General features: G+C 54.8%; 10 protein-coding genes across 10 annotated transcripts; 5 read left to right on the top strand and 5 right to left on the bottom strand.

Annotated features, from left to right (window-relative positions):
• Window positions 1–641: 641 nt before the first annotated feature.
• On the bottom strand, window positions 642–5,243 carry BDP81DRAFT_87459 (Non-repetitive/WGA-negative nucleoporin C-terminal-domain-containing protein). Its single transcript, XM_060596423.1, has 4 exons — window positions 4,724–5,243; window positions 4,595–4,664; window positions 1,133–4,543; window positions 642–1,081 (listed from the first exon to the last, which is right to left on the bottom strand). Exons 1-4 carry the CDS (start codon window positions 5,063–5,065, stop codon window positions 777–779), a joined length of 4,128 nt encoding a protein of 1,375 aa, XP_060450751.1. The 5' UTR covers window positions 5,066–5,243; the 3' UTR covers window positions 642–776.
• A 1,422-nt stretch (window positions 5,244–6,665) lies between these two features.
• Window positions 6,666–8,688, top strand: BDP81DRAFT_389754 (AFG1-like ATPase; the record flags this gene model as incomplete). The annotated part of the gene is made up of 2 exons (XM_060587308.1): window positions 6,666–7,647; window positions 7,700–8,688. The coding sequence occupies 2 exons, from the start codon at window positions 6,666–6,668 to the stop codon at window positions 8,686–8,688; spliced, it is 1,971 nt and encodes a 656-aa protein (XP_060450750.1).
• A 354-nt stretch (window positions 8,689–9,042) lies between these two features.
• On the bottom strand, window positions 9,043–10,177 carry BDP81DRAFT_87440 (Longin-like domain-containing protein). The gene is made up of 2 exons (XM_060596422.1): window positions 9,950–10,177; window positions 9,043–9,754 (listed from the first exon to the last, which is right to left on the bottom strand). The coding sequence occupies exons 1-2, from the start codon at window positions 9,998–10,000 to the stop codon at window positions 9,164–9,166; spliced, it is 642 nt and encodes a 213-aa protein (XP_060450749.1). The 5' UTR covers window positions 10,001–10,177; the 3' UTR covers window positions 9,043–9,163.
• A 125-nt stretch (window positions 10,178–10,302) lies between these two features.
• On the bottom strand, window positions 10,303–14,856 carry BDP81DRAFT_478147 (Adaptor complexes medium subunit family-domain-containing protein). Its single transcript, XM_060594843.1, has 6 exons — window positions 14,674–14,856; window positions 14,187–14,606; window positions 12,933–14,122; window positions 12,400–12,466; window positions 11,914–11,945; window positions 10,303–11,683 (listed from the first exon to the last, which is right to left on the bottom strand). The coding sequence occupies exons 1-6, from the start codon at window positions 14,715–14,717 to the stop codon at window positions 10,590–10,592; spliced, it is 2,847 nt and encodes a 948-aa protein (XP_060450748.1). The 5' UTR covers window positions 14,718–14,856; the 3' UTR covers window positions 10,303–10,589.
• A 148-nt stretch (window positions 14,857–15,004) lies between these two features.
• Window positions 15,005–15,956, top strand: BDP81DRAFT_402712 (uncharacterized protein). Its single transcript, XM_060588857.1, has 2 exons — window positions 15,005–15,205; window positions 15,299–15,956. The coding sequence occupies exons 1-2, from the start codon at window positions 15,091–15,093 to the stop codon at window positions 15,478–15,480; spliced, it is 297 nt and encodes a 98-aa protein (XP_060450747.1). The 5' UTR covers window positions 15,005–15,090; the 3' UTR covers window positions 15,481–15,956.
• Window positions 15,957–16,229: 273 nt separating this feature from the next.
• On the top strand, window positions 16,230–17,373 carry BDP81DRAFT_445459 (exosome complex exonuclease RRP4; the record flags this gene model as incomplete). Its single annotated transcript, XM_060591958.1, has 2 exons — window positions 16,230–16,438; window positions 16,542–17,373. The coding sequence occupies 2 exons, from the start codon at window positions 16,230–16,232 to the stop codon at window positions 17,371–17,373; spliced, it is 1,041 nt and encodes a 346-aa protein (XP_060450746.1).
• A 247-nt stretch (window positions 17,374–17,620) lies between these two features.
• BDP81DRAFT_308998 (glutamate-cysteine ligase modifier subunit) lies at window positions 17,621–18,696 on the bottom strand (the record flags this gene model as incomplete). Its single annotated transcript, XM_060583510.1, has 2 exons — window positions 17,621–18,587; window positions 18,671–18,696. 2 exons carry the CDS (start codon window positions 18,694–18,696, stop codon window positions 17,621–17,623), a joined length of 993 nt encoding a protein of 330 aa, XP_060450745.1.
• Window positions 18,697–20,354: 1,658 nt separating this feature from the next.
• BDP81DRAFT_445457 (clathrin adaptor complex small chain) lies at window positions 20,355–21,125 on the top strand (the record flags this gene model as incomplete). The annotated part of the gene is made up of 5 exons (XM_060591957.1): window positions 20,355–20,365; window positions 20,429–20,462; window positions 20,528–20,645; window positions 20,708–20,982; window positions 21,096–21,125. 5 exons carry the CDS (start codon window positions 20,355–20,357, stop codon window positions 21,123–21,125), a joined length of 468 nt encoding a protein of 155 aa, XP_060450744.1.
• A 1,952-nt stretch (window positions 21,126–23,077) lies between these two features.
• On the top strand, window positions 23,078–24,171 carry BDP81DRAFT_445456 (Maf1 regulator-domain-containing protein; the record flags this gene model as incomplete). The annotated part of the gene is made up of 2 exons (XM_060591956.1): window positions 23,078–23,083; window positions 23,155–24,171. 2 exons carry the CDS (start codon window positions 23,078–23,080, stop codon window positions 24,169–24,171), a joined length of 1,023 nt encoding a protein of 340 aa, XP_060450743.1.
• A 1,092-nt stretch (window positions 24,172–25,263) lies between these two features.
• On the bottom strand, window positions 25,264–26,607 carry BDP81DRAFT_445455 (methyltransferase domain-containing protein; the record flags this gene model as incomplete). Its single annotated transcript, XM_060591955.1, has 6 exons — window positions 25,264–25,318; window positions 25,410–25,850; window positions 25,985–26,122; window positions 26,225–26,262; window positions 26,322–26,359; window positions 26,484–26,607. 6 exons carry the CDS (start codon window positions 26,605–26,607, stop codon window positions 25,264–25,266), a joined length of 834 nt encoding a protein of 277 aa, XP_060450742.1.
• Between the last annotated feature and the right edge of the window lie 1,266 nt (window positions 26,608–27,873).

Raw genomic sequence — 27,873 nt, 5'->3', positions numbered from 1 at the left:
AGATTGAATGACATCTAGCTGAAGGTGGAAAAAAAACTTACGGAGCTTTGGAACATGTTGGAGCCAGTTTGGCCACAGCACTCGATCGAGGAAACCAATTCGACCTCGTTGCTATTAACTCCAAATTCCGTTTCCGAAGCTCTGTCCGAAGTAGGCTAACCTCTCTCGTCTTACAACCATCGTCACGAAACTGGCGTCACGATGAATCACACCTTTTCAAAGCCTGCCTAAAGTTACATCGCTTAACCAAAGTATTGGAGTGGAAGCCCATTGACTAATAGCATCATACAAGTCAAAAAATAATCGAAATAGAGTGGCAAGCCCGCCCCAATCGTGTATTTTATCTGGTAATCTGAATCGTCGTATTGCTTGCTTTGCACGTCTGCCTGCATCTCCCAACTTCTTATTTTTGTGGATGTTCCTGCCTCTCCCATGCCCCTCCCAATTCGTTATTGATGTAGAAGAAAAAAGGAGCCCGAGTGCCGTGGCACATTTGTTCGGGCTCATGAAAAGGAAAGTCAAAAAAAAAACACCAATGCCTCAGCCTCGTTGAGAGCCGTTAAAGTTACACCCAGAAACCGACTTCCCAAAAGTCCCCAGAACTAAAGAAATAACAATCCTCATTGGCGAGGGGATGTTGCATGACCTTATGATGGCCCTGTAACCCATACTCAGAATAAGGTCCCCCACCCAGCACCGAACTTGGAGTTCTTTGACGAGATGCTTGACCCAGACGAGTAGAGCACACCATCCTGTTGCTGAAATGCCTCCACATCCTAGTGCAGGCCATTCGCCTTACCATTCGTCTGCAGATCCGGAATGTCCTCCGTAGCGGCCCGAGTAGCCTCGTCCACCGTATCCGCAACTAACGACTCGGCAGACTCGGCCGTCGTGCGAGTCCATTCTTCCAAACGCGCCTTGTCGATGTATTTGCGCAGGACCGAGTCCTCCCACTTCATTGCATCCAGGAGCTTGTCCCTGTAGGACTTCTCCCAGCTGGCCCAGCGGCCGTCAAGGTCCTCCACGAATGCTCCCAACGCGTCGGAAGGTCTCGTTGGCTGGAACGGCTCATCGATTCTCTCTGTTTGGTAGTTAGCAACTGGTTTTGTGCGAGCGAGTCGATGGTACCTACGTTTTTGGTAGCACGAAATGAAAGCACTGAAGAGCGTGGTCCTGGTCAACTTCTCTCCAACGAATGAATCGTCCTTCAATTGGGTGTCGTTGAGCTTGGTCCAGTCATCGCGTATGAAGCAGCGTCTCCAGATCAAACGCTTGGCCTCCTTCAGCTCCTCGCCCTTCAGGCCCAATGAGGCGGCCTCAAGAGCTAGATAGAAAGGATCGTCAATGTCGGCGGCTGTCTCAGCTGGTAGCTGAAGAAGAGTGAGTAGGTCAATGAGGGACATGACATCAAGAGCCTCGTGCTTAAGGAGCCTTCTCATGCTGCTCTCGAAGACCTGGATCAGCGCCTTTTGTTTCTTTGGGAGATGAAGACAGTGGTTTTCCATTGCCAGTTGCAACTCGGCGCTTTCATCTACAGCCATCTGAACAGAAGGGAAGATCTGGGCGTAGAGCTGATCTTGAATCTTGATGATACGAAGCTGATCGTCGATAATCTCAATCTTCTCGTCGGATGTTCCCTCAACCTCAACGTTGGCGTTCTTGAAGCTGAAGAGATCGGACGAGACAGGCTTCTCAGATTCAGCTAACAAAGCTAGCTTCCCGAGACTAAGTTCGATCTTCTTGTTCCAGACCTGCTGCTCGCGGGTGATGCCAAGGTCGAAAAGAGTCTCCGCCGCATGCTCAATGTCACGCTCACGTTGGATGTCGTTGATCCACGAAATCTTGGCGAGTTCGGGTTTGTTGCGTAGAAAGTTGGTCCGGTACCCATGGTTGTCGTGACTGAAGTCCAACACGGCCTGAACACCGGCATTGTCGAGCAGAATATCGTACGTGGGGAACGCAAAGGCCTCGCCATACTTGTCAAAGTACACACCAATTTGCTTCTCTTTCAGCTCCGCTTGCTTAGTGAGTTCGCGAGCATCAACTTGTGACCTTGACACCGTCGCCTCACTCCTGAGGCTGTTGATCTGTTCAATCATAGCCAAAGCCAGTGCTCTCCAGCATCGGTGCTTCTCGGCAATGTTGATACTCTCATCCCACTTGCCGAGGCGGAGAAGTGAGAGAACCTTGTCGTTTCGGTCCGAATCGTAGAGCTTGGAGAGATGCTCTGACCACTTCTGCGCCTTTGCGTCCTGTTGTACAGCGTTCCATCGAGATGCCTCGAGTAGCGACACGAGGTACAGGTCGCTCAAATTCGCAATCTCTGAGTTGATCTTCTCCAGGAGCGCGGGATCCGGCTGCTTTGACTTGTCCTTGGTCTTCTCCTTGGGAGGGTAGTATTGATCAAGCCACGTGTGACTCAGCTCAAGCAACCGCTTCAGGTTGTTACAGATGTAATGGCATCCGGTCCAGGGTTCCGCGAGACCATCGTAGTTGTCGCGCAAGATGCCAAATTGCAGCTCTTCGTCTTCGAGGCCGTAGAAAGAGAGCTTCTTTTGCCGGTACTCTAGCGCTGTCATGAGGGCCACCAGATTGACTTGCTGAGCCTCGTACATGAGTCGAGTAATTTTGGCATCGTCCATGATGTGGTCTTTGTACATGTACTTGATCACTTCGTAGGCCCAGGCGATGAAGATCTCAAGCTTACCAACGTCATGGACAAACCAGTGCCTGACGCGATCGACTTCCCCTACGCTGCGGTTCGGGTTCGTCTTTTCGTCTTGGTGAATGAACTCGACGATCTCGGCAATCAGGTCCTTCTTGTCGTTGGCAGGTCGCTCGTTCGTAAAGGCCTCATGGCGCTTCCATAAAACCGTTGCCACCATCATCTTTTCGGCATGCGAAAGCAGAAGCCAACGGGTGCGACGGTCCAGCTTGACCTTTGTTGTCTTGAGGTGAGACATCAACCGATCGAGGGTCTGACAGCGGGTGCTGAGGTTGTCTTCCAAAGATGCCGGTAGAGATGAAATGTGCGATGTCGATGAGCTCATAATCTCGTGGCTGAGTTGTAGCGCAGCTTCAGACACCTCCTCATCCGAAAATTGAACGCCTTTCCTTCCGTCGAAAATCAAGGGGGTATCTTGCTTGTTCCCAAAAAAGACGGCTTGCTCTAGCTTGCTCTTTGGCGTGACCTTGGGCGGCTGGTCACTACCAAATCTGTCTATGTCTGTTGTTGTTAGTCGCACGATACCGGTACCGCGGACCATCAGAACGACTGCTGGGTTCTTCGTCTTTTGACGGCTCCTCGACTCTTCATGACCAGCATTCGCCGTCTGAGGCTCTTCAAAGCCAGATCCCAAGATCTCTGACTGATTGTTATCCGAAAGAGTGATGACATCTTCGTAAGTGGGAGGAATTATGTGGTTATCCTCTTGGAGCTGGGCATCTGGTGATTCCGGAGGGTTGCCGATAGATGCCACAACTACAGCCTTGTCGAAAACGACAAAAGCTACAAGGGCCGGTCGAGGGAGATGTAAGCGAGGCCTGGTGGACTGCACAGGGTTCGCAGGATTGAAGCGCGCCTTGTATGAGGAAATCGGACGAACCATGCCGACTTGCGCGGAGGCTGGGGAAAGGATGACCTCAACCAAAGAGTAATGCGACTCCTTCTTCTTAGTGAAGCTGGCGAGAAGTAAGAGATGCTGCAGGTTTTTGTCTTCCGAAGCCATGGCGTTGCTGAGTCTGCTCATGTCCCGATACTTGGCTTCCAAGCCCTTGGGAACGAAAGCAAAGTCGACAACCTCGAAAGTCTCCGGCTGGAAGTCGGTAGCTGACGGATCAACGTCGCGAATCGCCTGGGTAATTTCTTCCTGCATGTCTGCTTCCACAATCGTGTCATGGTGTCCACCGCGGTGTACATTCCAGGCGTGAAGTCTGCCCTTCAACGTGGCCGCGACGACGTTACGTTCGCCGACTCGAGAAGTGCGCTCTGCCCGTACGGCAGCGATATCCCCGCGCCCTGCAGTCTGCGTCAAGACGTGACGAATGCTGCCGAAAATTCCACCAGCTGTAGATCCCAGATTTGTCCGGAGGAATTGGACCGAAATCGTCGGTCTCCCGTGGCTGTCTCGGACGCTCATGTAGGCTAGTCGGCCACTGCTAAAGGCCAGAACAAACCCGGCGGACTCGGCGTTTGTGATTTGTATGACTTTCTCGCCAGAAAACATGCCTGATATCGACCCTTCCACGCCATTTCGCTGTTTCTTCATGAAATCCAAGGTCGCGGCGCTCGTGATGGATTCCCAATACGCGATCTTACCGCTAATGGGCATAACAACAACCAGGCCGGGCTCCGTCGACGAGGCCGATGGGGAGACGAGACATCCCAATGGCAGAGGTTCCGATGTGTGTTTTGAAGGATACGGGAGGGTGAAAGTGAATGTCTCGGGGGATTGGGAGGGATCCGTATACGGCCAAACAATCGCATGAGTATGGCTGAGGCTGAGGGCGTAGCGGTTCGAGAAAATATCGGCCTGTTGCTGGGCTTCACTTGATTGTTAGACGCGAAAAAGGCGAAGCTGCAAACGTTACGTACCTGATGCATCTGCGCGTAGACGTTCTGGCAGTGCTGGCAATTTGCTCACGGTGTAGGCGTTGTTCGTCGTCTGTTGGGGGTCTCGTTAGCTAACCAGGGGGGGATCGATGCGACCGTGTATTTCCGTACCAAAACAACACTTCCATCGCCCTTGGTTGGTCTGTCGCCTCCCTTGGGCTTCTTTGCGCGCACGCTGAGCTCTTTTCTGGGGGTGGGTGTGATGGGGTTCTGGTTTTCGATGCCGTCCTGGCGTGTGTCGAGCGTCGCAACTTTGTCGGACTTGACTTCGTACATCTCGGGGCCCGTGGGCGCGGACACATCTGGATTGACGAAGGTCTGCTCGGTAAGAGGCAGACGTTGGCGCTTCGCTTTGGGTTGCTGGGCGAGGCTCTCGTTACTAGCCGGTCGCTGCCTTCTTCTGCTTCGCGTCGCGGTGGCGGGACCGCCCTCGTTCGCGGAGGGAGAAAACATGGTGATGTTGTCGAGCGACCGAGCGCGAGATGGTTGATGGGGATTTATGGTCGTCGCGGTCGCCGTAATGGTGAAGATGTTCGTGGATGGGCCGGTGTCAATCAGAAAAACATTTCGAGGATGGATGGATTCTGTGGCCTAAGGTATTCTCAATTTGTGAGGGAAAGCGGAGGTCGGAAACGGTGGACGCAAGTGGCAGAGCGGATTTAGCAAATATGTGAGAGTGACGAAGCATCAATCGATTGGGTCTCGCAAAAAAAACACAAGGTTGCTGCATCTGCCAAGCACGGACCAGCAGCGCCAGAAGCTCCTGTCTGACCACTAGCAGAGTGGTGTCAGGCTCCATGACCCCGGTGAGCAACAGGTCAGGGCAGGTGTGTAGGTGTGCCGGCGTGCCAGCTGCGGCGGCGGAAGGGGCAACCACAGCACGGGTGTACCTAAGGTCCCACCCTGCGTTAAGGTACCTCAACTTTTCAAGGTACTCTGTACCTACACGACCTGGAGGATTAGGTAAGGAAAGTAGAGGCCTTGTGCCTGCGTGCCTGCCTCGTGTCAGGCCCAGTACAAAGATACGTATCTTATCCTTCAATTGGGCAGGCACCACAGGTTCGTTGCTTCCAGCACCTCAGACTGGGAGAGGCTCCCCCCATTGGCCGACTCCGCGATCGATTTGAAGCCCGCTGAATCGATGCATTGGAACAAATTAGGACCCTGAAAGTGGAGCCTGGGAAACCAACTTAAGTCAACAACGTCACTTGGCCCTCGGGAAGGGTCGGCGGACACATTGATAGAACGATTCTGGTGTGTTTAGACAGAGTAAATTACCCACTAACAATTGACTTTACTTTTACTGAGTCGTTGGTAGCTGTGACTTGCACTTGCTTGCTTCCATATCCTCGGCACATGCCTTATTCTTCAAGGCGACGTACTTCCAACTCACGACCAGCAAGTTGCTAGACGAACTAACTCGACCCCACCATTCGCTTCTCTTCACTCATGTTCCGCAACTCGTAGCATTCTTGACCCGGAGCCATCTCCCGAGACATATTCAACTACAGTGATTGGCCGCGAGACCTCGTGAGTTTGCATAGCCAATAGCCTCTCTTGTTCACGAAACTCTCGACTCTTATTCTGTCCGTACCTTACCTATTCTTTCAACCTAAAAATCAAGTCTCACCCAAGACATTCAGCGTCGAGAGACCCATCATCGAATAGACAAGACACGAAGTCTTCAGTGTAGCGGCTCAGGCCCTTGAAGTCCCATACCGTAGCTGGCCTCAAAGTGGAACCACACGACTACCACCGGTCCGGTTCATGCCCTTGGGTGAGGTTCACGAGTGAGCCCGCCTCGGGAGTGAGACTGAAATCTGGGCATAAACTTGTCTCAGCTGCACCACGGATCGACAAGATATACATCTCCAAGACGAGTGTGTGAAATAAAGTGAAGGCCGGCCCGATCACCTCGCTCATGGCACTCAAGTTTGACAGTAATCTCATACTACATGTCCCTGGACGAACAACTGCAACCATGATCTCTCACACGATGAGGATGCCAAAGGCAAGGAAGATGGCCTCCACTATGCGGGGGTACTCAACCGCCATGGCCATCACCGATCCCCTCGTCAAGTACAGGACGCTGGTCTCAACCAAAGTCCTCTCACCCGACCAAGATCAACACAGACTAGCAATCCACCTCCAAAAGCTCTACGGCCGCCTCAAAGACTACGCCCCGGAAGTCGACTATCGCGAGCGTCTGAAACAAGTAGCCGATATCCCAGAAGCCCGCGACCCAGAAGAAGCCGCCGCGACGCTGGCGATGCCGAGCCACCCCATCTGGGACAACCCTCTCTTCAAACACCTCGCCCGCAAGGCCATGCCGGATCCAAAGGACTCGAACCCCATGGCCCTAGTCCACGTCATGACCAGCCTAGAGGGCGCCATCACCATCAACTCTCCTAGAGGTCTCTTCCTCTCCGGCGAGGTCGGCGTGGGAAAGTCAATGTTGATCGACCTCCTAGCACAGGGCCTGCCAACGGAGAGGAAGCGGCGGTGGCACTTCAACACCTTTATGCTCTACACCTTTTCACAACTGGAAAAGTTCCGCCAGTCCCATGCCGAGCTGGACGGGAACGAAAAGGAGTACGCCATGTTATGGCTGGCCAAGAAGCTCGTAGAAGAGTCTCCCATTCTGTTCCTCGACGAGTTCCAGCTGCCTGACCGCGCCGCAAGCAAGATCCTCAGCCACTTGTTCATCGCCTTCTTCCATCTCGGCGGCGTACTCATCGCGTCGTCCAACCGCGTGCCCGAGGAGCTGCAAAAGGCCATTGGCATCGAGTACACTGTCCCTCCCTCTGATGGGTTCCTAAAGAGTCTATTTCTCGCCGGAGCTCGCTCACGGGGAACTCGTCATGGTCAAAACGACTTTGCTGCCTTTCTCGAGGTGCTAAAGGCTCGCTGTGACTTCTGGCACATGGACGGAGCCACTGACTGGAGACGTCGGGAAACAGAAGTGAAAGCTGTTGTTGATGCCATAACCATTGAGGGAACGGGACTTGTGGAAGAACCAACAGGTGCTCAAGAGGGTAAGCAAGCCATCACGCACCGACTCAATTACACGAAGCTGACAAGTCCTAGAAACATCCAAAGAAACAACAAAACCAGCAAAATACTTCTTAACCCCCGAGACCTCAGAATGGTCATCAGAGCTAGCAGACCTCCTCTCCCAACCCTGGACCCCAGCAACCCTCACAGTCTACGGCCGCACCATCCCCGTCCCGCGCCAACGAGACGGCGTAGCCTACTGGGACTTTGACGCCCTCGTCGCAACCTTTGGTCCGGCAGACTACGTGACCATGGCATCGACCTACCACACCTTCATCATCGACAACGTCCCCACCATGACGACGCTCCACAAGAACGAGGCCAGACGCTTCATCACCCTCCTCGACGCCCTGTACGAAGCCCGCTGCAAGCTCTTCGTCCGCGCCCAGACCGGCCCCGACGACCTCTTCTTCCCCGACATACGCGCCGCGCAAGCCGAAATGGCCGCCGCCGCCGCAGAGGCAGCAGCGGCAGTAGCAGCGGCAGCGTCCGGAGAGGAAGTCGTCTCCTCGGACGCAATCTACTCCGAGACCATCGCCGAAGTCTACCAAGACTCCGCGGCCCCCTTCCGCCCCAACATCTCCTACTACGACACCGACGCCCCGACATCAAAATACGATCCGGACCAGGACTCGGACTTTGGCCGCGCCGGCAACGTGAGCAGCAGCAACACGACGAGTCCGAATTTCAGCAACACGGCCGGCTTCATCGGCGAAGACGAGCGCTTCGCGTACCGCCGTGCCGCGAGTCGGCTGTGGGAGCTCTGCAGCGCCGCGTGGCACGCCAGAGGCGACAGTCCGGCCGAGTGGTGGACGCCTGTCCCGCGTACGGCGCGGCACTGGGAGGATTCGGCGCCGTCGAGACCGAAGCGTGATGAGCCGCTGCTGCCGCGGAAGCAGAGCGATGCCGTCATGGGTCCGTCGAGGCCTGTTGACGAGCCGTTTGGGACGGATAAGCTTGTTATTGAGAGGTGGCGGGCTTTGGAGGAGGCTGAGCGTCGGCGGGAAGAGTCGTCGTCTTAGGATAGCGGACATCTTTAGAGTTCTGGATTTTGGTTGCCTTTTCTGTATATGAGGAATGGAGGGCAGATGGAGTACCGAGAGCAGATGGAAGCAGGTTCATGTCTATGGCCTTGCTTTGGTCTCCTACCTCCCTCTGTATTCCCCCTCGTCTTTTTGGTTTTGAGATTCATCACATTTGAGAGAACCATCTCACGGAGCATAGCATAGCATTTTGGCGGTGCTGGATTTAGCATATGTCATATGTCGCTTAGACGACGTCAAGACCTTTGAGTCTTCATGATAAATAAAGATATCTTACAGTACCAGTATCATCTGGTCATCGAATTAGGCAAAAAAAAAAAAAGCCACACATCACACCTCGAAACCCATGCATCTATCCTCTATGATCAACGCCCCAAACTCCCAAGAAAGAATAGAAAGGCTATGGATCAACCATCATCCCATTTTGCAACTTCAATCGCCAAAGCGCGGCACCTCAAAGAGTCGTAACACCAGGCGTCCACCCCTCCCCAACCCTCCTCACCTCCCCCTCAAACTTCCGACTCTTAATCACCCTCCCGCCACGCCCGCTCACAGGCGAATGCTCATCAGGCTCATAAAACGGATTCTGCAACAACCTCACATACGCGCTCTGCACAGCCCGAAACACGACCCGCAACTCCTGCTCCCTTAACCCAACCGCGCCGTGGCCCTTGGCAGCAGCAACAGCAGCGGCGGCGGCGGCACTTTCCGTCCCCGGCGTCCCGCCACCGCCGCCGACCCTCCGCCCGCGCATATCAACCACAACCACGATCTTGACGCCCGTGTTGGTCTCCCACCCGTACGCGGCCAGCCGTTCGTCGACGGCGTGGAGGAGACCTACTTCGCCGGACAGACCTGTCCCTGTTGACCCTGGCGCCGCGGCAGCACCGCCGCCTGCGAAGGAATTGTTGTTGCCGTGACGGAGCTCAAAGATGTCTAGGGTCGAGGAGAGGAGGAGGGAGAATTGGAGGGGCGTGCGGATCGGCGCAAAGGTGTTTGTTGAGGGGTTGTGGGAGGGGAAGATTTGGATGTGGAGAGGGTTGTTCTGGATGTTTCGTTGCGTTAGCCTTTGGGTGTCTTTTTGGTCTGCTGGCAGGGTACTGAGAGGGACTGCGTGTCCATGAGAGAAGGGATAGGGGAGGCTCAGGTGGGAGGGGGCATTCGAGTAGCAAGGCGCAGGCCAAGGTTTGTGGTGGTCTGCGCCAGGGGAACGGGGACGAGAGGAGGAGAAGGAACGTACGTTGCGGCCGATGATGCCTATGCATGCTATGGAGGGGATCGCGGTCGCCATTCTGCGCGCCTGACTTGTGCTTCCTTTTGTTCACCCTTGGTTGCGGTTGCGACTGTCGTCTTTCGGTGAGGTTCCGCGTCGAGGCCTGGAATGCGATTATGTCGTCGGTCAAAAGTTCCGTTTTGTGATGTGGTTGGAGAATGGAGAGCTGGGTAAAGGTACGGATGGTGGTCCTGGAAACAGCTGGTGTGGGCGGGAGCTTAATTACTTTTTTGGGGGCCCTCCTACTGCCCCCCGCATTGGCATCAGCAATAGGAAGCTTGCATAGCTCCATGTTTTCGACATATCAACTCAGAAAAGTGACGGTTTACATGTTACGAAGGCATTGAAAGTAATTCTCCAGAACTGCATAGAATGAGTCATATGATGTTTCCCCTTTGTAGAGAAGTAGTATTACACCCAAACTAAACTAAAACCATTACTCCAGTCTCCATAACGAAGGCGTAGAAGCCCGACCTCCTTCTCATGAGCTAGGTAACATGCCCATCGAGAAAAGTTGTGGAAAAAGCGCCCTTGATAGCCCCCATTTCCCAAATTTTGCACCAAGAAACAGAACAGACGATCATCATCGTAGACCATAGGCCCTCCCTCACTCAATCTCCTCATCCGACAACCCTTCCGTCTCCTCCAAACCCCTCAACATCTCCTCAATCTCACTCGGGTCCGTAATCGCCCACACGCCGCCGCCCTTGACCGAGTCCTTGCCCCTCATACCAACCTCTTTACCAACAAGATTCCGCCCAACTTTCCCCGGCCCGATACCGATCCAGCGCCGCACCTTCTCCTCCTGGTCGAGGTACTTGATGCTGTCCCACCACCGCACCGTCTCCAGACACTGCCGCGCCAGCAGATCCTTGACGTCCTCCCTGCTCTCAAAAGGCCGCGCGCTCACGTTGCTAATGCACGGCAACCGCCCGGGAAACGTAATAATATCCTCCGCCTCACGGCCCTTGACGCGGCTCTTCCTCGACAAGATCTTCTGCATCACCCCGACGGCGGGCTTCATCAGCGGGCTGTGAAACGGGCTATCGCTATTCAACCGCACCGCGCGGGGGTCGTGGCCCAGAAACTGCCTAACATGCGTCGAAAGCGTCTTGATCCGCTCGATATTCCCGCTCAGCACAATCTGGTTCTTGCTATTCACGTTGGCGATGAGCACCTGCTCAATAGGCGGCACGTCCTCGGAGCTCTCCCCCTTTGACCCGGCGCTCGAGTGGCCCACAAAGTCGTGTATCGCCGCGATCAGCGGGCCCAGGTACTCGGGCTCCGTGACGATGGCCACCATGCCGTACTCCCCGCCGTACGTCTCCACGGCCCGCCGCGTCGCCTCCGCCATGGCCTCGGCCCGCTTCCGGACGAGGTACAGGCTGTCCTCGAACTCGAGGTAGCCGCCCGCCACGAGGGCGGCGAACTCGCCCAGAGAGTGGCCGAGCGTCACGTCGACGCGGCGCGCGACGTCAAAGTCGAACTCGCGCTCGAGGATGCGCAGGATCAGGATCGAGGTCGCCATGATGGCCGGCTGGGCGTTGGGGGTCTTGGTCAGCAGTTTGCTGGGCCCTTCGGCGATGACGTCGGAGAGCTTGAAGCCCATGTAGTGGTCGATTTCCTCAATGATGGGTTTCGCGGTTCGGGGGAAGGCTTCGAGCCATGGTGTTATCATGCCGACCTTTTGTACTCCTTGGCCTGTGGTGGTCACACACACTTGTCAGTCTCCTCGACAGGCTCCTCTCATTGCCTTCAGATTCTCTTTCCAAATATATGGATGCTCCATCGCAACACGCACCTGGAAAGAAGAGCGCCGTCCGTGGCCTTTTCCCCTGCGACGAAGACACATGCCGTCTACTCGACCCGAACGCTACATTGCCCGGCGCGGTGCGCCTGCGGCCGAGGCAGCCGAGCCCATCGGCCCATACGGCGGCGGCGCCTCGGCGGAGAGAGTGGTGAGCTCCGGGAGCTGCAGTCATGGCCCGTTGGAAAGACAAGACAAGAGCGCCAGCCAATTGTGAGCTGGGGCAGCTTAGATGGTCGCAATCATGGAGTAGGGGTTAGTCACTCTTGGTGTGTATGTAGGTGTGTGTTTGCTTCGAGGCAGAACAGAGCAGCGTGACAAAGACTCAACGCCACAGAAGACCTTCTAGAAACAAGTATGGAAGAGAATTAAGACTAGAGGTGTCAACGAGGAGGTCCGCGGGTTATGCGACCGAGTTGGAAGGAAAATGTGTCACACGCAAGCACAGCCTACGCGCGGCGGCCGTGTGGTGGTCTTGGTCTTTGGGGTTTGGGGGGGGGTTTGGGGGGGGGGGGGAAGGAGAGCAGAGACAGGAACGTGGTGAGCAATCGGCCCATGGAGCCATGACGCCAGGTGTGAATGGCGGTTGGTCCTTGTGGCCGCCACTAACCGAATGTCCCGAGGCCGAGGATTGAGAGGTGAGCTGGAGACCCAGGAAAACACTGGAGTAAAGGTACCTACCCCGCGATTGGCAACAGCCTGGGCAGCTCTTCTTACAGGCGCGTTTCTAGTTCCGCTGCGGGGTGCTTTGCTAGATCTCCTTCAGGGGTCAGGGGGTCAATTGCCGCCGACTTACGGGAGAGTCGCCGATGCTGCACTGCGATCTCGCGCTGAAGATTGAGTCAACGCCTCGGCTTAAGCGTCACACTGGATAGGGCGACGTTTTTTTCGTGTGTCGAAAATCCGTCTTCTTGGGTCGGGTGGCTTTTCCCTGTCACGCTCCTGGCTTGCTTTGATGGGCGCCGCCTGGTAATCTCAGACCGCAACGAATTGGCATCACTAGTCCGCCACTAGGCGGAGTAAAAACCGAGGCCCTCCAAAGCATGTGAACTTGTTTCCCAGGGAGCACTGTCCGAGAACAAATTTAGCTAAAATAATTCTCATTAGTTTATGTTGCTATCATGTTTCGCGTTCCCGTCTAACACCGCGTCTCTACACCGCCCTTGCTGACCGTCAAATACTTGACGCCCTTATACGGCTTCACGTTCTCCCCCAGGCCTTTACTCTTGCGCGGGTCAATCATGATGCTCTCCACCTTGAGCCCGCTCGGCAGCCACCCCTTGACCGAGAAGCTCACCGACGCCGAGCTCGGCATCAGCATCTTATTCTGCGCCACCTTCTTCGCGTCCTTTTCGTTCTCCTCTTTGCCGCCGTCGGCCGTCTTCTTCGCCCGGGTGGGACTGCTGCTGCTCTGGTACGGCTGCTCATCGTAGCCGTACGCCTTGCCGAATCCGAACCCGTTGGGGTCGAGCTCGTCCTCGTCCTCGTCCGGCAGCTGGCCCACCACGGTGCACCTGAGACCAAAGTAGGACGTGCCAGAGGATATCTGCTTGGTGGGGACGTGCCATTCGAGGACCCTTTCGCTGGGGTTGAAGGTCGCATCTCCCTTGCTGGGCCGCAACTCGGAGAGATTCCTAACCTCTGCCGGCAACGGCACCGTGACGATCAGGTCCTCCATCAGAGGCGATGAGGGAGTCCCGGGATGGGGGCCCCCGAAGCCTCGACCTGCTCCCCCACCGCCACCGCCACCACCACCTCTGCCATACTGATTTGCTGATGAGGGGCCACCGGCTCCAAGCACCTTGTTGACGTGTAACCGCACCTCAAAGTCGGAGCCCGTAAGACCCAAGCCCGTCTTCATCTCAATGTTGACAGGTAGCTTGAGGTTATTCGCACTTAAGCTACCGCTCTTGCCGTTCGTGAAGGGTAGCAAGTCGACTTCGTAGCTGGCCAGGATGAATCGGCCGTCTGGCGGTACAAAGCTGAGCTCACCAGGTCGTTCTTTCCACCGTGACAGACGGACGCACGGGTGAAATACAGGGAGATCCATGAAACCGGCCAGATTGTGTTTTCCAGAGGGGCTCGTTAATGTCATGACAATGTCGGGCATGCCTGACACCTTGCACGTGAAGGCTATCGTTCCGTTTGCAAATGCTGCCAGTGGCCGCCCTGAGGGAGCGAGAGTGACGGTCAAGGTCTCGACGATGTCCGCGTACATCTCGTTGGACGTATGCCGCACATTGGCCCTACGCCAGGGTAATGCTGGGGTATTCTGGGCGATCAGGGACGGTGTACTCGGGTTGGCGAAGCCCGTGCCAAAGTTGCCAGGTTTCCTGCGTGAAATTCCGTCAGACCAATCTTTCTCATCAAAATTTCTTTCCAAGTGGTCTCCCTTACCCCGGCAAGGTGATGCTGCCAAGCAACTTGCCCACCCATCCCTCAACCTCGACCAAATCCCTCAGCGCGTTCGGTTCCGTCGTGTTGATCGTTCCCGCGTCACACATCTCGTTGAGCAGCTGCGCAACAACATCGTAGCTGCTCTCAATCTTGTGCGCCAACAGGGGCGCGCCGAGGAACTCCTCAAAGACGTCGACGATGCGGTGGATGAACTCGAGGACGAGCAGGGGTTCGATCTCGGAGGACGAGGTGGCCAGGAACAGCAGGTTGGCGTGCTTGAGGCTGAAGACGAGCGTCGGCGGGTTCGTGTTGGCGAGGTAGACGAGGTTCGGGCGCGGGGCCGGGTGCTCTAGGTAGAGGGGCAGGAGGTGCTGCGCCGACAGCGGGCGGGAGGTGTACGTGTGCGACAGGATGGCATGGCTGCGGGTGGTGAGTTATTGTTAGCTGTGACGAGTCTGGATGATGGTGATCTGGTAGGTAGACTGACTTGTGCTCATCGTAAATGTGCAGCGCCTCAATAACGCCGTTCATCGTTCAGGTCGGCATCGGAGGGCTGCGCCGTGGTCGTCGGGAGTGGTGGGGTGGGAGGTTGCTTGCTTGCTGTCAGTGTGTCTGTCTGTCTGTCGCTGGAGCTCCCACGGCCCAGGAACCACACAATCCGGCCCCGCGCGTACCTTGGCGGCGCCGCACATGCTCAATGATGGAATTAAATGTTAGTGCAAGGGAACGGTTCGGCCCAACCAATCAAAAGTGCTCTATACCCTGTCGCTGCACCAAGCTTCCTAGGCCTCTACGGCCTACCACTCCCATTATCAGGAGCTCGTTTGTCGCAAAAAAGCATCCGATAGCCAACCTTGAAGACCGTCAGAACCAGCCGTAAGCTACCCTATACAAATTCGCCGCCATGGTCGGAGGAGGAGACAAGATGCCCACCGTGGGCACCCTCGACAAGCCCGAAAGCCTCGACCAGCTCCTGCGCGAGGACCGCGGCGACGATTGCACATCGTGCAAAGTCATTGGTAAGCCACCACCACTTCTCCTCCAAGACTCGCAGCAGGCCCGGCAGCAGTAGGAGAGCCCATTGCTGATGCTGATCTTTTCCAACGAAATAGGAGGCGGCGCATTCCTCGGCCTCGCGGCATACAACTACCTCTCCGGCATGGGCCACCTCGAAAGGCAACGCGCAGTGATACTCAAGTCAGGATCCATGTTCGGCATGGGAAGTCGCAAGCTGGGCGTCGCTAGCATCTCGATGGGCCTGGCCTACCTTGGGCTGTGGAGGTTGTTCAAGTAGACGACGGACGAATGAAAGGGATGAAAAGGAATTGGGACAGTAAGCAGAATCGCAACTCAAATAATTACGCCATGCGCGTCTGGAGGAGAGATCCTCACGGATGTTGGAGAGCCCACGCTACCCGGGGGGCAGAAGTTTGGCACCACTCCGCCGACGTCCTCACACGAGCGTATCTCGGGCGCCTACGATAGGCTATAGCGGCGGAAGCTCGTGAGAGAAGGCTCTGGTCAAGATACCTTAGCCATGCTGGCTTTACGACCGGCACGACACTGCTCGCTTGGGCGGACTGACGATCTTTCGGCATGGTGCAGTTAGAGGTATTCTAGCAGCTACTGGCTGCAAACATTGTTGTAACACTGTACAATACTGTCATGTAATAAAAAGTGACAATTGAATGAATCAAATATGATGGCCATTATAAAGCTAGCATTATCAAACTTACCAGTTACCAGTGGCGCTTGTGGTTATTGCGGTGTTGTCAAAAAATCCGAGGTGCAGCAGGCAAGCATCGTTCGCCGATTGCACGCTCCAATCTGCCCCTCCAAAGCTTCATCAAAAATTCTTTTGCAAGCATCAATCTCAACCACGACCACAACCACCAAACAGCGACCACTACAAACCAACCCGCGCAATCAACGCAACAAACCCTCCCAAACCATACTTCCGAATACGCCGAATCATACGACACCGAGAAATTCGACTGTGTCCCAAACGCACCTACGGCATTCCGCCGTAAACCACAAATCACCATGCCCATCACAATCCTCGCCCCGCGCGGCACGTCGTCACATCACAAGCCCTACGCCGCCGCTGGCGCAGGAGACTCGGACTCAGACTCGGACGGCGGCGCCGATATCGAGGGCGACATCTCCATGCGCCCCGCGAAACGTTCCCACGGCGACACCTACGAGATCGTCACCCCGGGTGAGATCATCACTGACGACCCCCAGTGGATGAGGTTTGTCCTCCCCATTCTGTACCCATAGGAACCTGTAGAAAGAAAGAAAGAGAGAAAAAGAGAGAAAAAGAGAACCCCCAAGACTAACGCAACCCCAAAACAGAGGCCACGGAACCTACATCACCCAAAACACAACAGACATAGTCTCCTCCGTAGCAGGCACCGTAACCCGCACAAACAAACTCCTCTCCGTCCGGCCCCTCCGCGCCCGCTACACCCCCGAAATAGGCGACCTCGTCATCGGCCGCATCGTCGAGGTCCAAGCCAAACGCTGGCGCGTCGACGTCGGCTCCTCCCAGCTCGCCATCCTCCAAATCTCGGCCATCAACCTCCCCGGCGGCATCCTCCGCAAGCGCACCGACACGGACGAGCTCCAGATCCGTTCCTTCTTCGCCGAGGGCGACCTCGTCGTCGCAGAGGTCCAGCAGCTCCACCAGGACGGCGCCGCGTCGCTGCACACCCGCTCCCTCAAGTATGGCAAGCTGCGCAACGGCGTGTTCGTGGCCGTCACGGGTACCGGCGGCGGCGGCGGTGTGGTGAGGGCCAAGAGGCAGCAGTGGGTCATGGACGCGGCGCGGGGCGCGGCAAAAGTTCACGTCACGTTGGGGGTCAACGGCTTCATCTGGATTAGCAAGCACGTCGAGAGCGACGGAGCCGGCGCCGAGAGCGTGGGGCTGAATCGTATGGAGGAGAGCGTCAGCGCGAATGTCTACTCGAGCCAGAACGACAAGATTGACGACGAGACGATGCGCGAGGTCGCGCGGATACGGAGCGTCATTCTGGCGCTGGTGGAGAATGGGCTGCGCGTGGACGAGGACATGGTCGTTAGGGGCTACAAGGTGGCTGTCGATATGGGCCTGGAGAGCATCGAGGACGATATTTACCTTGGAGGCGAGCGGGGGAAGAGGCTTGCTGAGGCTTTGCTCAGAGAATAGACAGTCATAGGTGTTGGCCACACATCACAGAAAGAGGATGACAAGTAAACTCGGGTAGAATAAATATCTTGAAGAAAAAAAAGTACTCTAATAGATACCAAGAAGGGGGCTTCGTATAGTCCGTCAAAGAGACCCTGGATCGCCAGACATCAGAAACGCTATGCAGTGTATATCTATAGGCCGTATTGTTCAGCCATGGTATCAAAAAAATAAATCACATGTCCAAAAGCATCGTAGACAACGTCTACTAAGAGGTCTCGACTAGCTCTGCGCCGGCAAAGTATCCCTTATTCTCAATGACACCCCGATCTTTGACAAAGGCAGTGTACTTGACTACCCACTCAGGTGTGAGGTCGCCTTCCAGACCGTCCTGGTCCTCGGCAGGGTCGGCGAGGACGCCAGCGCCCTGCAGCCCGTGGCCGAGGAGTTCGCGGAGGGTGCCTCTGGGCAGGATGTCGGTGCAATCGGTGTGAACGAGCAATTCGACACCCTCCGTCTTGGCCAGCTTGACCAGCGTGGGGGGAACGCTGCAGCAATCCTTGATGTTAATCTGGTCAACAGCCGGCCGGATGCTGACCTTTTTGATAAACTTTGCCAGCTTCTCAGTGCCGAACTCGGAGATGCCGAGAGCCTTGACTTCCCCGCGCTTGTACAGATCTTCAAGGAGCGTCCACGTCGCGGCCTCCTCGTCAATGTTGCCCTGAGAGGCGTTGCGCTTGTCGGCTTCCCACTCGCAGTCGCCCTCAAATGACATGCCCGGGAAGGACGCGATCAGAAGATCAATCGTCGTGACCCCCAGCTCCTTTCGCACGAGGCTCAAGGCGTCCTGCACGTACTGAGCCCGGTCTTGTAGAAGGGCATTGGGGAGGAAAAACAGCTTCACGGTAACGTCGTAGTTGTCGGGCTCTTCTTGCAGTCCGGAGTAGGACCAGTCTATCCTCGGGATGTAGAGCGCATCGTCCTCGCGGGCAGTCCAAATGTCGATGCGAGGTCGGCGGCCGTTTGAGTTGTGAGAGAAGCCATTGGAGTGGCCGTTCAAGCCGTTTCCATTCACGTGTTCGTCGTCGTCGTCATCGATGGGCGAGGACTCTTCGTAAGGCGAGTAGTCCTGCTGGGCGGCGAGGAAGTTGCTTCGCAGCGAGTTGGTGAGTTCAAGGTTCGATCTGTAGGCACCCGGTTTACGGATTATGGAGGGGCCGCCCGAGACAATGTTTCTGCATGCAGCGGAGGATCGCCAATCAGCATCAGGGCGCAAATAACGATTCTCTTGTAGGAAATATTGAGAGGTGTGACAAACCCAGTGGAGAGGATGAGTTTCGTCATGGCGACGGTGATGATGGTTATAGAAAACTAAAATATTGCAATTTTGTAGCTGAAGATCGGATGCAATGAGCTGGTAGTCGAGGAAAGATTGCGACGTAAAGGGTCCTGATTGCGCAATGTAAAGGTGATGGCGTCCACTTCTTCAGCAACTTTTTTTTTGGTGCCTGTCGATTTTTAGACTCTGGAGGGGTGATTAACAATCGGAATCTGCGTAAACTAGGTCGAGGGGCCGATAAGGAAAGGTACGGTCCGCTCGGGTTCAAAGGTGAGACGGGGTAATTATTAATCGCTGGCGCACGGCAGGCGGATGTCGGCTTGTGTGTCGAGACCCCCAAAATCGGAGATAAAGGGCTTATAAGACGGAGTGGTCTGTATCTGCAGTTATGGTACGAGGGGAAAGTCGTGATATGCAGTGTATGCAGCGACAGGCGGTAGTAGGCGGGCAGAGGGGGGTTTCTAGAAGGACGCGCGAGACACTTCTGGGATGGGGCGCTCGGGTGGATCGACGATGGTGTTTGTTTTCGAGGTATCCGCGGAACTGTGATTCTGGACCCCATGGAATAACAGACGGTGGAGGAGAAAGGTTGCGGGAGACGTGTGGAGGACCGGAATGGCCCTTATTTGAACAACGGATCGGGAATGAAAGAGAAATTTCCATCCAAGTCCGTCTCGGTGTGCCGACTGAATCGAGTCGTTCGAGTAGTTGTGTATCCAGGTATCCAAGTATCCTTAGAAATCATTCATCTTTCCATTCTGCGGCAACGGCGTTTCTTGCCTCGCAGCTTCCATCGGGCACCGACCACATCCCGCCATCCAACCCCTCCTCCCGCCGCAGATTCGGCAGGAGCGCGACTCCGAGGGGCAGGTCAGTGGCACTTGGTGGGGGTTTTGGCCATCGCATCAGCAATTTGTCTGCACCTTCCGCAGGACCGCAAGCATGGGCGGCCTATGAGACGCCGTTGTCGGCATGAATCGCTCATCCAATGTCTCTTTTCCATTCAATCACATCACCACACCATCACCGGCATTCAAAGGCTTCGATCTCGAGTCACACAAAGCCAGTAACAGTGGAAGAGCGGGCTTTGTTCCGTTTAGTACCGTAGGCCAGGTGGCTTACACACATGGACATTGTCTGCTAAAGGTTCCTTGGCCAATCCGGACGAGATATCGGGATGAAGTATTGAGCCTAAGTCAGGTAGTTGACGGAGCTTTTACAGCGGTCCTTCCACTGTTTGCTCCCGGCGCTTGGGGACTGGATTACATAAGCGAATAGCTCCCTAGACCCTGTGCACCGGGGCATCACCTCAGCTTTCCAAGCCCGCTGTCAGGAGGTGTCTCCCGCTAGGTACGTTACCTACCTTATCCTGGTGGGCATTGATTGCCTGAGGATACCGCAGCCTCAAGCTCAAGGTACACCGTACACCTGCCACCAAACTCGACACCTTGCGCCTGTCAGCCTGACGTGACCAAGGGGTATCGTCACACGCAACATATCGCATTTCGTCGCCAACCGAAATCCAGCCCTCGGTCTGATTTGCTCGACCACCACAGCACCGAACACTTCCCACGACGTCAACTTAAGGTCCACAACACTCCTGTCAATCGACTCTCCATCTCCTTCCCCGTCCACCTTGTGGTGGTGATGTGAAGGCATCATCATGGCTATCCAGTACGTTATACCCCTCGGCCGCATCTGGTAATGCATCAAAGCAAGACAACTCATTCAATCTAGATACCTCATCCTCCTCTCGCGCCAGGGCAAAGTGGTATGCACCCATTGCCGCCCGAATCTCCCTCGAACAAGCCTTTACTGATCACGATCCCTCTGCAGCGCCTTGCAAAATGGTTCACCACCCTGTCGCCCAAGGAAAAGGCCAAGATCGTCAAGGACGTTTCTCAGCTAGTCCTCGCCCGTAGAACACGCATGTGCAACTTCCTCGAGTACAAGGGTCAGTCGCCTTCGCAACCCGGCCGCTTAGCCCATCAACAGTCACTGACTTCTTCCCGCCAGATTCCAAGATCGTTTACCGCAGATATGCGTCGCTATTCTTTATCGCAGGAGCGGCGTCAGAGGACAACGAACTGATTACCCTCGAGATCATTCACCGCTACGTCGAGCAGATGGACAAGTACTACGGCAACGTCTGCGAGCTAGATATCATCTTCTCTTTCACGAAAGCCTACTACATATTGGACGAGCTATTATTAGCGGGAGAACTGCAAGAAAGCAGTAAAAAGAACGTGCTGCGGTGTATATCTCAGCAGGATTCGCTCGAGGACATGGAGGTACGTTCAGTTGATGCCTTACTGTTTTAGTTGTTTCCCTGCCTTCAAGACGACGAACTGCAGCTGCGCCATTGGCGAAGTCTTGAGCTGACGATTTTCCTACTCCCCATCAGGTCGAGGACGAGGTTACAAAGATCATGTAACCCTCCTCCAATGTGTACCTATCTGCTAGATTGAGACACGAAGCCCGGGATCAATCGAGCCTCGAAGCCAATCTACGACATCTATACAAGTGTTGCACGAGCCGCAAAGGAGGGCATGCCATTGATGAGTCTGTTGGCTAATGGGCACTCTGCCGCGTATGCAGGAAACGGAAGAGATCACATCGTCCCTCAAACAAGTTGGCATCCTTTGACGTCCCGTTATGGCTTTCGGATACACAGCAGGCCGGGAATCAAAGGCCGATACGCGACTATGAAGGAACGATGCGCCGATGCTGTTATGGACGGGAATGATCCCCGGGTGGCCCTTTGTGTGCATAGATCGTTGAGGGCGGAAAACCGCCCTCTACTACATCAAGAGAAGAACATGAGATAGCGGTGCTTGTTGCTTGGTTGAATCCACAACGTTTGTCCATCTTGAGTCTCCCCCCCCCCTCCCCCCCCAGAAACGACGCATGAGCCGGGCACGGGGCCAAGACGGACAACGACAATGGACAACCGCTGCACTCCACGGAAAAAACGAATCAATTGACAAATAGACGAGCATTCCCGATACGCAACCAAACGCCAGTCTACTCTGCCTACGGCAGAGACAGTATGAAGTCATATTGCGAGACGGGCTTTGGAGTAGCCGCCCGTGGCCTCTTGACGCCCCTTGATTCGCTTGGACATTACCGGCTGCGCCCCGCTCCTCTATACACGGCGGATTGGACAGAGTTACTAGGTGGGTTTCCGAAGGCCGCAAAGGGGGCCCTCCCCCCAACAAGCAGGGAACAGACAGGGACTGGACCCCGACTTCCCAGCTGGTGTCTCCCCCACACCCGCGAATCCGGTGTCAAGGACGAAGCAGGCGGTCACAATGCGATGCGGCAGTCCAGCACCACTGCACCAGCATAGCAGACATGCTGGAACAGAGCGAGATATGCTTTGTCACAGACTCCCCCGTTGGCTCCACCCACTATCTGTTCCTATCTTGGAACTGGCCCACCACCTAACATTGCCTTACCTCACGGCAGCTATCCATTCACCCTGCTGCTGCACCGGGGCGGGGGCCTTGTCAGTACGTACGGGGAACGACGGAGACGTGAGCCAGGACCCAGCAAAGCAGCAGCGGTAACAGCAATAGCAGCAACAGCGGCCAGCACACCACGGACCACGCAGGCAGACAGACCACCACACACCCAGCAAGGCGTCACTTCTCACACCGGCGAGTCCTCGCACCTGCCGAGAGCTGCTGCGACAGCACCGGGTGCCAGCTCCCCTCCCGCTCACTCCCGCTTTGCTTCGTCAGGTCGTCTTACACTCCCGTCCTTCGTCACCCCATCCCTTCCCTTTTTACCCCTCTGCTTCGACCACCCTCCTGACACCGCCCAACTTCCAACATACACACCTCTCTACAACATCCGTCTTTTAGTAATGTCTGTCGACCAGATCACCTACTAGGCGCAACGCGTCTAGTCTCCGTTCATCCATCAGAACCGAACTGATCTACAGGGTCGAGTCGCTCCTTCCTTGCCTTATCTAAAGCAGGCAGGCTCCGGCTTCCATCGATACACAGACAACAGTCTTCACACCAACCCATCCATCATTCACTACGACGCATTGCGTACGTTTAATCGCGTCGACCTCGCTTTCACTTCACCATACCCCCGACTCCGAGTCACCGCCATTCCGATACCCGCAGCCACCTCCCTATTCCGATCCGGCGCGACTTCCAACTCCTGTGACATCATTAGTCACGTCAACCTCCGGAATCCAACGGCTCCATCACAACAACCTGATTGCGGCGCGATACCGCCGATAAGCTCCCTGCATCGCCAGATCAACAGCTGAAGCGCTCGTGATTTGCACACCTATCGCGCGCCAATACAGAACATATCCTAACCAACATTCCTTTCACCTCGGTCACCCGGGCCGAACCTCAATCATCCAAGATGAAGGTGCGCATAACTTGCTGCAGCAGGCATGCTACTTTGCAGCAGTCCACGACACCTGCTAACCCACGTCGCAGTATCTCCCACTGCAAGATTTCGATGCCGTTACTGGCGCTCTTAACTTCAACACACCGGATTGCAACGTTACAGGCGGATGCGACCTATACACGACCAAATCCACAGGTTCCGACAAGAAGCTTTACAAGAACATCGACAAAGACCTAAGTTCACAACATGCTGCGCTCCTCAAGTTGGGCGCAAGCCTGTCACCGCCAGATCGCGAAGCCATGCTGGCGACATCTCCCAACATGCAAATGTTCTCACACTCGAGCGCGTTTGGCCCCTTATCAGAACTCGCAAGTCGCCGGACATTTGCTTATCTGATTGCGACACTGAACGCGAGTCATCAACACTACGATTTCTCGCACGTTCTCAGACCAGGCGACTTCAAGAAGCAAAGAAATCTGCGCAGAGTGATGGGAAACCTCGACTCAATTTTGCAGAATGTCAGACCGCATGTTGAGGCACGACCGGTTGAGCAGGCCACGTCTTCGGAGACCAAGCCGGTGTGGGGCCCACAGTGCTGGTCCAAAATTGATAAGGAGATGCGCCTTAACGAATGCACCGTCTTCAGCTATAATCCGGACGTCGACCCTTTTGAGGAAGATGAGTCTGCAATATGGGCTGCTCACTATTTCTTCTTCAACCGCGCCTTGAAGCGAGTTGCCTACCTCTATGTCCGCGTCGTTCCGGTCGTATCGTCACAATCACCGCGTCTGCAACCGGCGCTTCCGGGTTCCGTTAAGCGGACGCGGAGTACCCAGTTCGATGCACTTGCCGGCAACAAGCGCGCCAAATACTGGCTGGGTGACCGCGACGCCGAGGTCGTGGCACCGTACGAAGATGACGAAGAACAAAGCGACGGCTTCCTCTGGAATCGGGGTGCCGATGGCGATTTGGTCCCGTTCTCTGATGACGACTACACTGAGGAGCGCTTCTATTACGACGAAGAGGACGACGACGAGAGCCTGTCTGACCGGAAGAGCCCGGTACGGCGGATGAGTGAGGATGTCGTGGCCCACATGGAGATCTAAAGAGGGCCACTCCACACTGGCGCATGACCTCTCCTCGCTACCCCGTTTCATCGCTGTGAGAGCGGATGGGTCTCGTTTCTCTGAGTTTATCAGCTGATGCTATCAGAGCCATTATGACGAAATGGGGTCACTGATTCAACACCACTTATCGGCTCCGCACAATCGCTGAGTCACGACAACTCCTCGAGTGTGGAGTTGTCACGATTGCTTCGTAACATGGGCACTCTTCAACGGCCCAGATTCAATGAGTTTACTTTTACTTTATTTATTTTTTGACTACTTTGCAGTTTATTTCTAGTACTTTCTTCTCTCTGCTTTTTCTTGTCCTCGGACTTGTACGCTGGCGACTAGTTTTGCATGTTGTTTTTTGCGCTTCTTTCCTACGGTTTCGAATGGTGGCGGCGATACCCTCATGCCCTCTCGCCAGGTGGCGCTGGCTAGGAAATAGTACCAAACGGAGGGGTCTAGGGTAACTTGGTGCATGCGGTTATCGGTCCTGGATGGCAAACAGGATTCAAATGGAGCGGCCGCGGATGACAATTGGGTCAAATTAGGAGTTTCTTGGGTTCGTAACGTTCCAGCGACGGTCGTATGGCAGCGACATGTTTAGCGATAGGGACTGTTGTCGGAGTTGGTTTCCGAGGGGCACGTGCCAAAGAGAATGTTTTGCGATTGTTCTAGTTTACCGTAGTCTACCTCGCGATGAATACGCAGTCGTAGTCCGCAATGATGAAATGAGTAAAGCTCGTAACCTCAAGTCTCTGGATGAGTACCAACATGTCTAGACTGGAACTCCTCATTACCTACATTCTCTACCTCGCGTTTCCTTCGTCTACGTGATGTATCTTCTTGTTGACCCAAGGAGCATGAGTCTAAACCTCTCCAGTTCCTTAGGTTTCTGGACTCAGAAGAAGGATCCTCGATTGACAAAATAATGTAGTGTGGTCAGCCCTCGCAAATCAACTCTCCGCACCTCTTGCGCCCTAATGGGGATTCCTTTTTGGGGATATGACACGAGATATTCACTGTACTGTTGGAAACTATCATGGCTCTTAAATCTAAGCTTACAAGATTCCGAAGACGATGCCAGGATCACGGTGTAGAAGCATCTTCCGTCTCCAACGGCTTCTGCGCATACACATTGTAACTATAAAGATTTCGTTAGCAAAGATCGTTTAACCACCGGGGGAGAAAGAGAGAAAGAAAGAGAAAGAGAGAGAGAGAAGACAAAAACTCACATATCAAACATGGCATGAAACGTCCCAAAAGCACCAGTCTTCAACTCCTTCCTCACCGCCGCAGTCTCCACCAAGATCTCTTCCTGCGTCCGCCCCAACAACTCGGAAAACAACTTTAGCGAAAGCGCTTCCAGGCCGTCAATCGTCAGAATCAAATTCATCATGCCCAGGTCCTTGTAGAACTGGTCCTTGGCCCAGGGGCCCAGCGGCGCCTTGATGCGGCGGGCGTGGACCGCGTCCGAGGGGAAGCCGCCGCCGCCCGAGACGAGGAGGGAGGCGAGGTGGGGGGCGACGTCGGTGTCGCGGCCCATTCCCTTGCAGGCGCGGCTGAAGCCGTCCATCCACCGGGCTGTGGCGGAGGATTGGGAAAAGGTGTCGTCGTCTGAGTAGAATTTTGTGGTGACGTCTTGGAATTCGACCCAGCCTCCTGGGGTTAGGTGGCTGTTGTTTGTTTTTGGTGTCAGTTTAGTTGACCTTCTTTCCCCCCTTTTTTTTATTTACTCATCATGATATGAACATGGAGTTGATGTTCTGGTGTGATGATCAGGAGGAGGGGAAATCGACGAAAAACGTACTCGTAAATGTTCTTGATCAGACCGGGCCAGTCTTTGATGGAGGCGACCATGTACCGGCACATGATGAAGTCGTATTTCCTGTGGTGGACCCACGGGCTTTCGACGTCGTCGATTTCGAATCTGACGTTTGGGGGGACCCTTTGTTTTGGCGTCGTGTTAGTAAACGTACCTCGTGTTTCATCATCATGAATCCTGAGGTCGAGATGGGCTTAGAGGATGGGAGGGTAGGGAGGCACATACCATTCCGGCTGGATGGGACTCAGATCAATACCAAGAACCTGATCTCCTCGTTAGTAGTCTACTAAGAGGAGCACTGAGGAGAAAGTAGTCACTTTACCTCTGCGTTCTCAAAGATGTCGCCCATCTCCACGGCCCCTGAATACGACACCCAGAAAAAGTCAGCAAGGAGATTCCCAATAAACAAACCCTACCAGAAGCAAGCCCCAGAAAGCAAATCCAAACGTGAAAGAAGAAGAAAGATGGGCGGGGCGTCACATACACAATCCCGTGCCCGTCCCAATATCAAGAATCCTCTGCACCTTCTCCTTCTTCAGCGGCGCATTATACAGCCTGCTCCCAATCGCCTTGGCCATCATCGCGTGAGCCAAATCGAGTCTATCCATCTCGGACTTTTCCGTCGTACAGTACGATCTGATTAGCTGACCCATTGTTTTCATTCTTGTTTAATGGGGAGTTTTTATGATACCTCATCATTGGGAAACTTATACGCTATTTCCAATCCTGTTAGAAGAGGTGTACATATGTATCAAGTGTGAGAGAGAGAGAGGGAAAAATGCTACTAACATCCCGGTCGGAAGGCATGATACCGACGTCCGTATTCGATGGGATAGTCTACGACACTTGAAGATAGCGAGGCGGTATAACTCGAGCTGTGCCGAAAGAAAGTCTTCATTTAGTGAAAAGTGGATAATGGCAAGAAAAGGGGAGTGAGCTCCGTTGGAAACGAGATGCAGAGAAAGGGGCCAAGATGTCACGCACATGCGATCGTCGGCTGTAGAAGATCCTTCAGTGAACTGAACCCCCAAAGAAAAAACGAACAGTTAGTTTCACAAGGTATTGTCCTTGTTTCGCGGAAATTGATAGCGAGAAGGGGGGTAAAGTCAAAAAGGGAAACGGACGTTGCCTTCGTCCTCATCGGGTTCGAGAGGCGCTGGAGCCGGGTTCGGCGGGTCGTTGGCGTTGTCGTTGTCGTTGTCGTTGTCGTTCGCACCCGGGGCTGGCACCGCCGTCGACAGTGGCAAAGCACCACCAGCCGGAGCCGTCCCCGGTGATGCGGGACCAGCAGTGGGAGCCGTAGACTGGAGCGGGTTGGTGGAAGAGGGCTCGGCCATGATTTGCGATTGTTAGTCGTAGTAGCTAGCTAGTAAGTACGACAAGAAAGAAGAAAAAAAAAGGGCAATTCCCGCCTATATGCGAGCTCTGGATGTGCCGACACGTGTGGCAGCGGGAGACGGGGGAGGGACTTCCCCGTTTTGTAGTGGGAACGGCAACCCATCAAATCACGGAACATGGGGGAGGGCTTGTGGCTTCGTACACTAGACCATAGGAACGCTCCGCCGTTGCGCGACATCACTCGGTGTATTCGTATGGCGTGGCAGAACTTACCGATGGAGATAGACGTCCGGTACTGGTAAATTCGTCAGTGCAACCCTCCCGCAGCTGTCCAAACGGGCTCACTGGGGCTGGGACCAATGGGATCCATTCGCTTCATGTGCCCTCGGCCTGCCAGTCGACGACTGCATGGTTAGCACCACGTTGAAGAGTTCCAAGTCTCCGAGCATGGTCCACTGCCCCTCCTACATACCCTGACTTGGCAGCCGCTGTCTACTATGTAGGGATCAGTTGTCCTCTGACTTGCCATATTTCAA

This window comes from Colletotrichum phormii (genome assembly GCF_030913505.1).
Source record: "Colletotrichum phormii strain CBS 102054 chromosome Unknown BDP81scaffold_2, whole genome shotgun sequence".
NCBI lineage: Eukaryota > Fungi > Ascomycota > Sordariomycetes > Glomerellales > Glomerellaceae > Colletotrichum > Colletotrichum phormii.
The sequence above is the reverse complement of the archived record's forward strand: the minus strand, read 5'-3'. Positions and strand labels throughout refer to the sequence as shown.

Coding starts and splice junctions, on each gene's coding strand:
- BDP81DRAFT_87440 (XM_060596422.1), bottom strand. CDS start 10,000: ATGGCGACCGCGATCCCCTCCATAGCATGCATAGGCATCATCGGCCGC. Junction 9,755..9,949: donor TAGGCATCATCGGCCGCAAC/GTACGTTCCTTC, acceptor CGAAACATCCAG/AACAACCCTCTCCACATCCA.
- BDP81DRAFT_402712 (XM_060588857.1), top strand. CDS start 15,091: ATGGTCGGAGGAGGAGACAAGATGCCCACCGTGGGCACCCTCGACAAG. Junction 15,206..15,298: donor CACATCGTGCAAAGTCATTG/GTAAGCCACCAC, acceptor CCAACGAAATAG/GAGGCGGCGCATTCCTCGGC.
- BDP81DRAFT_478147 (XM_060594843.1), bottom strand. CDS start 14,717: ATGAACGGCGTTATTGAGGCGCTGCACATTTACGATGAGCACAA. Junction 14,607..14,673: donor CACATTTACGATGAGCACAA/GTCAGTCTACCT, acceptor CACCACCCGCAG/CCATGCCATCCTGTCGCACA. Junction 11,946..12,399: donor CCTCGGCCTCGGGACATTCG/GTTAGTGGCGGC, acceptor CAGCTCCCGGAG/CTCACCACTCTCTCCGCCGA.
- BDP81DRAFT_87459 (XM_060596423.1), bottom strand. CDS start 5,065: ATGTTTTCTCCCTCCGCGAACGAGGGCGGTCCCGCCACCGCGACGCGA. Junction 4,665..4,723: donor GCGATGGAAGTGTTGTTTTG/GTACGGAAATAC, acceptor GACCCCCAACAG/ACGACGAACAACGCCTACAC. Junction 4,544..4,594: donor TCTACGCGCAGATGCATCAG/GTACGTAACGTT, acceptor AATCAAGTGAAG/CCCAGCAACAGGCCGATATT.